Raw genomic sequence first — 11,094 nt, forward strand, 5'->3', positions numbered from 1 at the left:
ATGGAATATCGTTTCTATGCAAATGACTTTATCAATGCCATATTGTGTGATATTAATAATGCCACCTATAAGGTTTTATATCAAAGACAAAAAATCTTTTTGCATTTAAAACATAATGAAATTATTTTAATGGATAATATAAGATCATTCAAGTAAGTATTTTTTTCGGTATATAATGTTTAATAAATTGTTAATAAATTACTTCTTTTTTAAAGATATTTTTTCAGCAAATTATATAATGTGGGCAATATGAATCTCTCACGCACTTTACTGTTTATCTCTTCACTGAAAACCTTGGATTACGATACAATTTATTTAATATTTAAAGATTTATATCGTATGGATATAATAAGAATAGTATTAGTGGTAGAATTGTCGCAGGATGATATTGTCATGTTAACTTATTTTCCCTTTACACCCACATCTTGTCGAAGTTTTGAACCTGTTATTATAAATCATTATTTGGTTGACGAACAGCGTTGGGAAAATATTGACTATTTTCCCCATAAGTTAAATAATTTTTATGGATGTCGTGTTACTTGCTGCACCTGGCAAGATATGCCTTATCTTAGTGTGAAGCCATATAAGAAAAATAATAATAATGCTATAGATTATGTAGGCATGGAAGCAGAGCTATTGAAATTTGTAGCTGGACGATTGAATTTTTCGATAGATATCAATTGGATTGATCCAATTAAGGAAGATGTTACTAATAAAGGAGCTATTTTTGCTAAGGTAAAGTTGTTGGAATTCGTATTGGGAGGTAAAAGTAATTTCGTAAATATAAAAAAATTTAAGTCTTTGGTCAAAATTTTTTTCCATTTTTCCTGATTTAAGGTTTCGGCTATAAAGTTTGATGGCGATATTCATATTGATTTTGTCATTACGTTTGTAATACGTAGATGTATTGGTCTAAGACCCATAAAAGTATATATGTATGAATATTCTGGGTCCTTATAAGATTCTAAGACATTCTGGCTATCTCCGTCCGTCTGTTGAAAACTCGGTAGGGTCCAAACGAAATAAGATTTGGTATTGTTTTGGTATTGAAAATGTGCAATATCGGTTTACGATTTCACACAGCTCCTATATAAGGCCCTCTTCAGAAAATGAGCGATGAAATAAGTTTTATAGGAGCAAAAATGTCAGATAGATTTTATGTCTGATAGTAAATAATCCTAATCTAATCATCACGAAACTACTTTAACCCTTAACCACAAAAACTCTTATATCTAAACCAACTACAATTAATTTTCATTTCTCATTATCCTCTCTCTCTCTCCACACTTTCTACAAACAACAGATGTTTGCCCGTACTTGTGACTTTGCATTGGGTGGCTTTAGCTATAGAAAAGATTTAGATTCTACCTCAACATTTTCACAAACTAATTACTTTATGCTCAGTCCCATCTATATAGTTACTAACGTTATCAATTTCTATACGACATATGAAAAACTAGCATTTCCATTTCATTATACCGTATGGTTTGCGCTTGGTTTAATTTTTGCTCTAAGCTCTTTACTCATCTGTACTTGTGGACAACGACGACAATGGTTACGTTATCGAAATTTTTTAATTGGTTCCGCTAATAAAACACCCCACTTCCATTTGTATGCGCTGGCGGTGGGCGCCACAATGACAACGGCTCAAATGCCAAAACATAATTTTGCACGATTTCTACTCACCTGCTGGCTAATGGTAACGTTAATACTACGCAATGCCTATCAGTCGGGCATTTATCAAATGTTGCGTGACAATAAGCAATGGAATCCACCGCAAACGATTGAAAATGTATTTGAGCAAAACTATTTGATTAGCACGACACCGGAAAATCGTAGATATTTTGATATTCTGCCGGATGTTAAGCGCAAGCAGCTTTTTAATACCACAATATTGGAAACATTTTCAGAATTGTTAAATGCTGAAAAACCGATAGCCTTCATCACACCCTACGAGTACTATGGCTATTTTGGCAAAGTGAACGGTAGTCAGTGGCAACATTTGCATTTGGTTAGAGAGCGTCTGTTAACACAGCAACTAACCATTTATGTACGTCATCATTCATACTTTATAAATGTACTAAATGACCAGATATCCGATGCACAATACCACGGCTTTATAACATTGTGGAATCGTCAATATAGTCTTTCAATGACGACAGCATTAAAACTTTCCTCTTACATTCAAATGAATGGCCATTTAAATTCGGATAAAAATCCTCTATCAATGAATGAATTGGGTGCAATTTTTATGATTTTAGTCTGGTTGCATGTGCTCTCATGTGGAGTTTTTCTAATCGAATTAATGTGGCATCGTTATGGTAATGTTGTTAGAAATTGGTTACATTTAAAGTTTAAGTTGTAATTTTTAAAAGTTTTATTTTAGTTTTGAATAAAGTGTTAAATTTGTGTGTATCCCTTTGTTTGTAATTTTTAATAAATAAATAAGTTTATTTTGAAAATATTTCTTAATAACAAGATCTTGGGAATAACTTTTTAATTATTTTTTTTTGTAATTTTTTATAAATAAATAAGTTTATTTTGAAAATATTTCTTAATAAAAAGATATTGGTAATAACTTTTTAATTATTACTATAGTCTAGATTCCAAAGAAGTAGAGTATTAATGCATTTGTTTCGTAAGGAATGTTTTAAAACTTGACAATGACGTGTATTTTCACAACAACATACTTCTTAATGACTCTATCCCATATGCATGGGATGGGTGTATATTGATTTTGTCACTTCGTTTGTAACACATCGAAATATTGATCATAGACCCATAAACTATATATGTATATCCTTTGACCTTATTCTAAGACGATCTAGTTATGTCCGTCCGTCTATCTATGTTGAAAGTATGCTAGAGGCCACGTGGGAGGAGCTAGAGAATTGAAATTTTGTAGAGTTATTTCTAATTAATAGGGTTTGCTTGGTATGTATTGAAAATGAGCATATCAGTTCACGATTTCACCTAGCCCCCATACAAGCGATATCCAGGTATACTGGGGCCAAATTACGGCATACGATATCGATCGAAATCTCAATAGAATATAAATGGAGATTTCGATCGATATCGTATGCCATAATTTGGGCCCTGTTTAAAGATTCTTAAATAAGTTAATTAGACAGCAATTGTGATTTTGCACACACTGTTTATATGAACTCCGATGCAGTGATGTGGTGACATCGGACTATATGAAGACCCCTTCTGCAAATGTCTTTAACTCTCATAATTGCCTTAGTAATAGCAATATATTGATGAAATTCGACAAAAAAATAGTTTTAGAAGAACAAAAACCGCTCTTCCAAATCTGATAAGGATCAGTTGACCCGACCTCCATATAAGGTCACCATCCGAAAAGGTCTTTAACCCTTATAACAAGCATAAAAATACCAGTAGATAGCCTGCAAATAATTTTACTATAAAAAAGAAAATTTAAATAAATCTGTTAATTGAAACAAATTATCCGGATTAGTTGCAGTTTTAAGTTATTCGAACGGTTAGTTCACCAAGCTTAATAAAACCACGGTTAATTGATTGAAACCCTAGAAAATATATTTATTCAATGTATATCAGTGTAAACAAACAAATATTGTTTTAATGTCTTATATAAAGTCTTCATTGTAGTCTTATCTTGACTATAATTTAGTAGATACTATTGATTGTAATCTAATTTATAGTCTTTACTTTAGAAATATTTGGTGTTGGGTGTCATAAATTTGACAATACATAGGCCATGTATTAACCTAAAAAAAAATTAAAAAAAAAAACAATTTTGTATAAATACTTTTTACCATGTAAAATATACAAGAACTGGCCTTCGATATTTGATAACAGTTGAAACTGAAATACAGCTGTCCATCTAACTATCAGCTATATAAAGGGACATGCATGTAGACATATACCACCGTACACATGTACAACAATTTTTTAGTAGTAATAATAGCAACAACATATAAACATTAACTGGTTGTAAATATTTACTTAGTAAACGATGCATGTGTGAATATGTTTGTATTAGTATTCTTACATACATGAATACAAATGTAAAAAGTGATGTATTTCATGTATCATGTATGTATGGTATGTATTTTGTTCGCATCACCCTCAAACTCAGTATTGTTTGGTTAAACATTCGTAGTTGTAGTTTTGTATATTCTTTTTGTTGATAATTGTTGTTGTTGTTGCTGCTGTTGTAGTGTGGTGTAAATTTTGTTGTTCCTATACCATTTAAAATGTTGTTAACGCAATTTTCCATTTCGATTTCCGTTGTTATTTCCGGCCGCTTTTTTTGTTGGCTGCATGTATACATACACCCGCATGCACTCACACATTAATACAAAACAACGGCAATAGATAGACATTTGTACATCACTATTGTGTGCATGTATTTGAAAAAATCCATTACACATAGATACTTTTCGAAATTGTAAAATTCGGCTAGTCGACTGAATTTAAATTGTATTTTTCCTCCGCAAACTTCCGTTGCCGTTTTCAGCTTGTTTTCGCTTTTTTGCGAATTTAGTTTTAGAATATTTTCATGTTAAGGTTATTATTGTTGTTGCTGCTGTTGTGATGTTTACTTTGGTTTTGTGTATTTTGCCTGTTGTTGCTTAATCCTTACAGCCATGAATGTCATGCAATCATTTTAATCCAACTAACAGCTCTAGGTGGAGTGAAGTTGAACAGTGAACACCATTGCTGCTTGTACATTAGAGAAAAAATTCACGATTTTTTTTCGTTGGTATTTACATACAAATGAAAATTTTAAATATTTAAAGATATACAAAAAAATATATAGCATCCAGAGAGTAAAAGTCGGCTGTAGTTTATGTGTGTTATTTTTTTCGTTCGTAGTGAAAAAGTTAGTTATTATGTTGTCTGAAAGTATTTTGATTTATTTTTATTTAGCTCTACTGGTTGTTGGTGGTAAAGAATTAAGTTTAATTTAGTTGTATTAAGCTTTAGATGATAAACTGCTTACATTTGGTGCTGTGGCAAATTAAGTAATTAAGCCGTGTTTCGTTTAACAAACAACAGATATTTGACGAAAATTTGAATAGTTTTAAACAATTTAACGGGGATGAACAAGAGATAATATTTTTTAGTTTTGCTTTAATCCATCTATAACATATTTAGAAGAGTATAAACTGTGGAGGTTTTCTAGAAATAAAGCTTTCTGAGACATCCCGTGTCTTGAATATGGGATCTCATTACACAAGTCTAAGTTTAATTCGATAGTTTGTTCATCACTGATTTATTGAAAGTTTGATTCTGAATCGTCATTAGGGTATTCCATGTCGTCCTAGTTCAGTTCTAGTTCAGTTCTAGTTCAGTTCTAGTTCAGTTCTAGTTCAGTTCTAGTTCAGTTCTAGTTCAGTTCTAGTTCAGTTCTAGTTCAGTTCTAGTTCAGTTCTAGTTCAGTTCTAGTTCAGTTCTAGTTCAGTTCTAGTTCAGTTCTAGTTCAGTTCTAGTTCAGTTCTAGTTCAGTTCTAGTTCAGTTCTAGTTCAGTTCTAGTTCAGTTCTAGTTCAGTTCTAGTTCAGTTCTAGTTCAGTTCTAGTTCAGTTCTAGTTCAGTTCTAGTTCAGTTCTAGTTCAGTTCTAGTTCAGTTCTAGTTCAGTTCTAGTTCAGTTCTAGTTCAGTTCTAGTTCAGTTCTAGTTCAGTTCTAGTTCAGTTCTAGTTCAGTTCTAGTTCAGTTCTAGTTCAGTTCTAGTTCAGTTCTAGTTCAGTTCTAGTTCAGTTCTAGTTCAGTTCTAGTTCAGTTCTAGTTCAGTTCTAGTTCATTTCTAGTTCATTTCTAGTTCAGTTCTAGTTCAGTTCTAGTTCAGTTCTAGTTCAGTTCTAGTTCAGTTCTAGTTCAGTTCTAGTTCAGTTCTAGTTCAGTTCTAGTTCAGTTCTAGTTCAGTTCTAGTTCAGTTCTAGTTCAGTTCTAGTTCAGTTCTAGTTCAGTTCTAGTTCAGTTCTAGTTCAGTTCTAGTTCAGTTCTAGTTCAGTTCTAGTTCAGTTCTAGTTCAGTTCTAGTTCAGTTCTAGTTCAGTTCTAGTTCAGTTCTAGTTCAGTTCTAGTTCAGTTCTAGTTTCAGTTCTAGTTCAGTTCTAGTTCAGTTCTAGTTCAGTTCTAGTTCAGTTCTAGTTCAGTTCTAGTTCAGTTCTAGTTCAGTTCTAGTTCAGTTCTAGTTCAGTTCTAGTTCAGTTCTAGTTCAGTTCTAGTTCAGTTCTAGTTCAGTTCTAGTTCAGTTCTAGTTCAGTTCTAGTTCAGTTCTCAGTTCTAGTTCAGTTCTAGTTCAGTTCTAGTTCAGTTCTAGTTCAGTTCTAGTTCAGTTCTAGTTCAGTTCTAGTTCAGTTCTAGTTCAGTTCTAGTTCAGTTCTAGTTCAGTTCTAGTTCAGTTCTAGTTCAGTTCTAGTTCAGTTCTAGTTCAGTTCTAGTTCAGTTCTAGTTCAGTTCTAGTTCAGTTCTAGTTCAGTTCTAGTTCAGTTCTAGTTCAGTTCTAGTTCAGTTCTAGTTCAGTTCTAGTTCAGTTCTAGTTCAGTTCTAGTTCAGTCTAGTTCAGTTCTAGTTCAGTTCTAGTTCAGTTCTAGTTCAGTTCTAGTTCAGTTCTAGTTCAGTTCTAGTTCAGTTCTAGTTCAGTTCTAGTTCAGTTCTAGTTCAGTTCTAGTTCAGTTCTAGTTCAGTTCTAGTTCAGTTCTAGTTCAGTTCTAGTTCAGTTCTAGTTCAGTTCTAGTTCAGTTCTAGTTCAGTTCTAGTTCAGTTCTAGTTCAGTTCTAGTTCAGTTCAGTCAGTTCTAGTTCAGTTTCTAGTTCAGTTCTAGTTCAGTTCTAGTTCAGTTCTAGTTCAGTTCTAGTTCAGTTCTAGTTCAGTTCTAGTTCAGTTCTAGTTCAGTTCTAGTTCAGTTCTAGTTCAGTTCTAGTTCAGTTCTAGTTCAGTTCTAGTTCAGTTCTTGTTCAGTTCTAGTTCAGTTCTAGTTCAGTTCTAGTTCAGTTCTAGTTCAGTTCTAGTTCAGTTCTAGTTCAGTTCTAGTTCAGTTCTAGTTTAGTTCTAGTTCAGTTCTAGTTCAGTTCTAGTTCAGTTCTAGTTCAGTTCTAGTTCAGTTCTAGTTCAGTTCTAGTTCAGTTCTAGTTCAGTTCTAGTTCTAGTTCAGTTTCTAGTTTCAGTTCTAGTTTAGTTCGAGTTCAGTTCTAGTTCTAGTTCAGTTCTAGTTCAGCTCTTGTTCAGTTCTAGTTCAGTTCAGTTAAAGGAAAATTTATACGCACCCTTCTCACAAAGCTGAAGTAGTAAATGACGGCCAAGTCTTGCGGAAATTGAGGCAGATCATGAATGAGACAATAAATATTTAATTTCGCCCCTTAATTTTCAAACACAATTTTTGTATTTTATTTTCAAATAAATCTCATTTTTATACAATATATTTTTGTCAAACTTAAATTTGCATGCACTAAAATAATTTGCTCTATTTAATATATAAAATTAAGTATACAATACAGCAATAAACTAAAATTTATATCAAACATTAAATAAAATACATTCCAGAGGACACACGCGCTGCAATTCACACAAAGACAGACAGACATAAACACAATCACATTTAAGCATTTTAAATAAATCTAGTTTTTGTTCTGATGTTGATCCTGTATGAAGTACATGTCTCTGTATCATCATCAATCCTTGTGCAATGCCAACCAATTTTTAGCATCAATTGTTGAGTTACCATACGTGCGACCAAATGAAAATAGTTCACCCGGTACATGTCCCGCATATGATGGCACCATACCAATTGTTCGATGATAGATGACAAATTGTCCATTATTAGGTGAAGAGGATGGTATACCACTCATCTCCATGGGACACCATTCGTCACTTTTGCGATGATGATAATTATTGGTAAATTCACACAGAGCACTGTTTGTCAGCTGTTTATTACTTTGACCGAAACGTGTCATGGTCATGGGTATGTGACCAGCGTAACCTTAATTGGTAGTAGAGAGAGAACCAACGCGAATTTTAGTCGATAGTTAATAAGTTTAATTAAATTTTAAAAAATTAATTGATGAATTGTTATATTTGTTTTGAAAAACAGAAAAAAATTATAAAATAATATTAAAATAAATTTGATAAATAATTAAATGAGGTATTGAAAATTTGTAAAAATGAAAATACTTTTTGAGATTTTTGCTAAATATAATTAACAGGTAGTCGTCGTTGACTAACAGAAAATCATTCAGAATTATTTCTACAAAAATCACATACATACTTACCATTTACAATATATTTCTCTTTATTATCGTTTTCCATAAAGTGAGGCACTGTAAATTTGGTATAAGGCTCCTTTTCCCCTTTAATTTCTCTCTTATCAACTTGTATAGCTTGGCCCCTAGTTTTAACAGGAATCAAAGGTGATCTGTAAACTGTACTAGGAATCTTCCAATATAATTATTAATCTCTTATAAATCGAGTTTCCATTCCTTCTTATAACACTTACCATTCTTTCTCTTAATTTAGCATCAAATCGTCCCTTACCACTTTCCAATATATCACGATGTTTCAATAAATTTCTTTCACATCTTAACAATTTGGCCAAAGCCTCATGTTCTGCTATACCAGCAGTGGCAGCAGCCATAAAACGTTTGCCCGTTTTACTAGACATATTTGGTATAAAACCATCATAGCCAGGTATTATGGGATGTTGATAGACTGGATCTACATAATAAATACGTTCTCTTAAGATATTAATTTCTTTTTCGGTGGGATAATCCATAAGAGTCGGTTGAGTGGGTGGTGTAACAATCAACTCGGGGGCATGTTTGGTACAGGGATCTATAAGAAGTTTATGTGAAAGTTTACCATAAGTTTTGCCCTCACGAAAACGAAATTGGGGACAATGTCCCGTATAGCTATAAGTAATAATAAAGAGAAATAATGGTTAAAGTTTCATTACGAATAAGTAAATTTACCCTGGTATTAAATGTGGTTCAGGGGTTATGACTAAATCCATATTTTTAGTTAATTAACAAAGAATTTTGGTATATAACAAAATAATTTTATTTTAATGTTTTTATTAATAAAATATTTAAACAATATGGCAAAAAATTTAAATTGTTTAGAAAATGACACATGTTGTTCGTAAAAAGGGTGTTGCATATGTATTTACTAAAAATGTTTTGTTCTATTTTTTGTATCATAATGGCGCAGCCGAACGTATAATTAATTTTTAATTATTGGCTAGTATTAAATATTGCGTATACGTTCCGCAAACTACTATATTTAACAGATAAGATAAAATGTGTATAGTTTATTTTTTTTATTATACATGATTTTTTGATAAATTAGTGAAAAGTGTTATTTTTGCTTTTATATAAAAAGAGGATTTTACTTCGCTAAATAGATCTAATAGAGGGATTTTTTTAAAATTGTAAAAATGAAAAAGGGGGAAACGAGTTGAAATATATTTTTAATTATCTTATATCATCTGAAATAAAAACTGTAATTTGCTCAATCTTTTGTACATATCTCTTAAAACTCCAAAGAATTAAAAATGTTTGTGTTTTTCGGTAGTTGGTATCTGAACGCATAAAAGTTATTGGAATTAAACTTTATTTAAGAGATTTAAAGAGATTTTTGAAAATCAAAGTTTATTCTGGAAGATAAGTTTATATGGAAGTTGTGTAAATAGGGATCGCTACAAATAAACCCATGATCACTTTTGTTCTACACTAAGAGAAAATTCGCGAATTTAGCATATGAATTACAATAATGAGCTAATATCAGTTTGTAATTTTCAAAATATAATTATAACCTACCCCACTACAGTAGGGAGGGTATTATGCGTTTGTGCTGATGTTTGTAACACTCAAAAATATTGATTTGTGCGTCCATGTAAACCTTGTGAGCACACTACAGGTCGCAATTTTCAAGAAAATTTTATGAATTCTGGCACATACTTTTCGCACCCAAGAACGAAACCCTTAAAAATGCTTCAAATTGGTCCGTTATTTCGTCTAACCACCATACAACCCCCCTAATAGGGCTTTTGAGTTCATAATTATGTTAAATTTTCTTGTATCTCTACACAAATCGTCAAACCCAAGTTTTATCTAAATAATACTGCCGATTTTCGTAATGATCGGGCCTCATTTAACCCTAGGCCCCATACAAAGTCCCTTTCAGCAAATGACTTGAAGGTCAAAATTCAAATATAAACACTAATATCACTATGAAATTCTGCATAAATAACTTTAATGTAGACGTAAATCACTCTACCAAAATTTATAAAGATAGGACCATATTAACCGTTTGCCCCGGTATAACCCTTCTTTCAGAAAATCACTTTTTTAGTCAACAAATTGTTAAAATATTCTGGAACAAACAAAATTTAGAACTCTATGGTGAAGGGCATATAAGAAACGGTCTAGCGTGTCTTATCACTCTTATGTACATACATGCTTCATAATATTTCAAAGGGTGCGAGATACGTATGATTACTATACATATTTAACTACAATAAATTATTACTCATACGCAGCATATCCTATTTTAACTTGTTATAGATGTTGCCTGCTAAATATTTAAAATTATCTTAAATATTTTTTACTCGTTTACTTTCTCAGTTGCATAATAAAATTGCACTGTTTTGTTTGATGTGTAAATTTACTAAATATTAACATAATTTTATAACTTGAAAGTATCTCATATATTGTAGACTTTATTACTTGCCACTTGTGTTTATAAATATCAAATTACTCCATATGCATTTTATAAAATTTAAGCGACAGCAAGTCAGCAATAATTAAATTTCATGTCGTGAACATAAATCGTTTGTAAAACATCTAACATAATTAGTTTGTAAGCGTACTCATGTAAATAAAAGAAATAAAAGAATTATGAGTTTTTAAATATTTTTTTAATAGTAGAAGAATATTTTTAAAGTATTTAACATTTTTAGCATACTTTTATAACTATTTGCTAACGAACTGATATACTGCTGCTAGTATTTTGTTCACAGTAATTCTAAGATTATGACAAAATTTATATGTAATATATAAGCTTCTTGAAAAATTTTAATTTATTAATAAATCCCATGCCATAGAACTAGTT

At 31.5% G+C, this 11,094-nt stretch overlaps 2 protein-coding genes across 3 annotated transcripts; one reads left to right on the forward strand and one right to left on the reverse strand.

Moving 5' to 3' along the window:
* Positions 1 to 2,365, forward strand: LOC119604700. Its single transcript, XM_037957479.1, has 4 exons — positions 1 to 152; positions 216 to 777; positions 838 to 927; positions 1,304 to 2,365. The coding sequence occupies exons 1-4, from the start codon at positions 1 to 3 to the stop codon at positions 2,363 to 2,365; spliced, it is 1,866 nt and encodes a 621-aa protein (XP_037813407.1).
* Positions 2,366 to 7,355: 4,990 nt separating this feature from the next.
* On the reverse strand, positions 7,356 to 9,091 carry LOC119604687 (UPF0605 protein GA14893). 2 transcript variants are annotated; one of them, XM_037957465.1, is made up of 4 exons: positions 8,955 to 9,091; positions 8,483 to 8,894; positions 8,259 to 8,421; positions 7,356 to 7,969 (listed from the first exon to the last, which is right to left on the reverse strand). In XM_037957465.1, the coding sequence occupies exons 1-4, from the start codon at positions 8,993 to 8,995 to the stop codon at positions 7,662 to 7,664; spliced, it is 924 nt and encodes a 307-aa protein (XP_037813393.1). In that variant the 5' UTR covers positions 8,996 to 9,091; the 3' UTR covers positions 7,356 to 7,661. The 2 variants fall into 2 exon arrangements, with proteins under 2 accessions (XP_037813393.1, XP_037813394.1); XM_037957466.1 differs by having other exon boundaries at positions 8,483 to 8,817; positions 8,955 to 9,068.
* Positions 9,092 to 11,094: the final 2,003 nt, after the last annotated feature.

The sequence above is a fragment of the Lucilia sericata genome, unplaced genomic scaffold (assembly GCF_015586225.1).
Source record: "Lucilia sericata isolate MDLA Ls3-8-SP2 unplaced genomic scaffold, ASM1558622v1 Contig000418F_arrow, whole genome shotgun sequence".
Lineage (NCBI taxonomy): Eukaryota > Metazoa > Arthropoda > Insecta > Diptera > Calliphoridae > Lucilia > Lucilia sericata.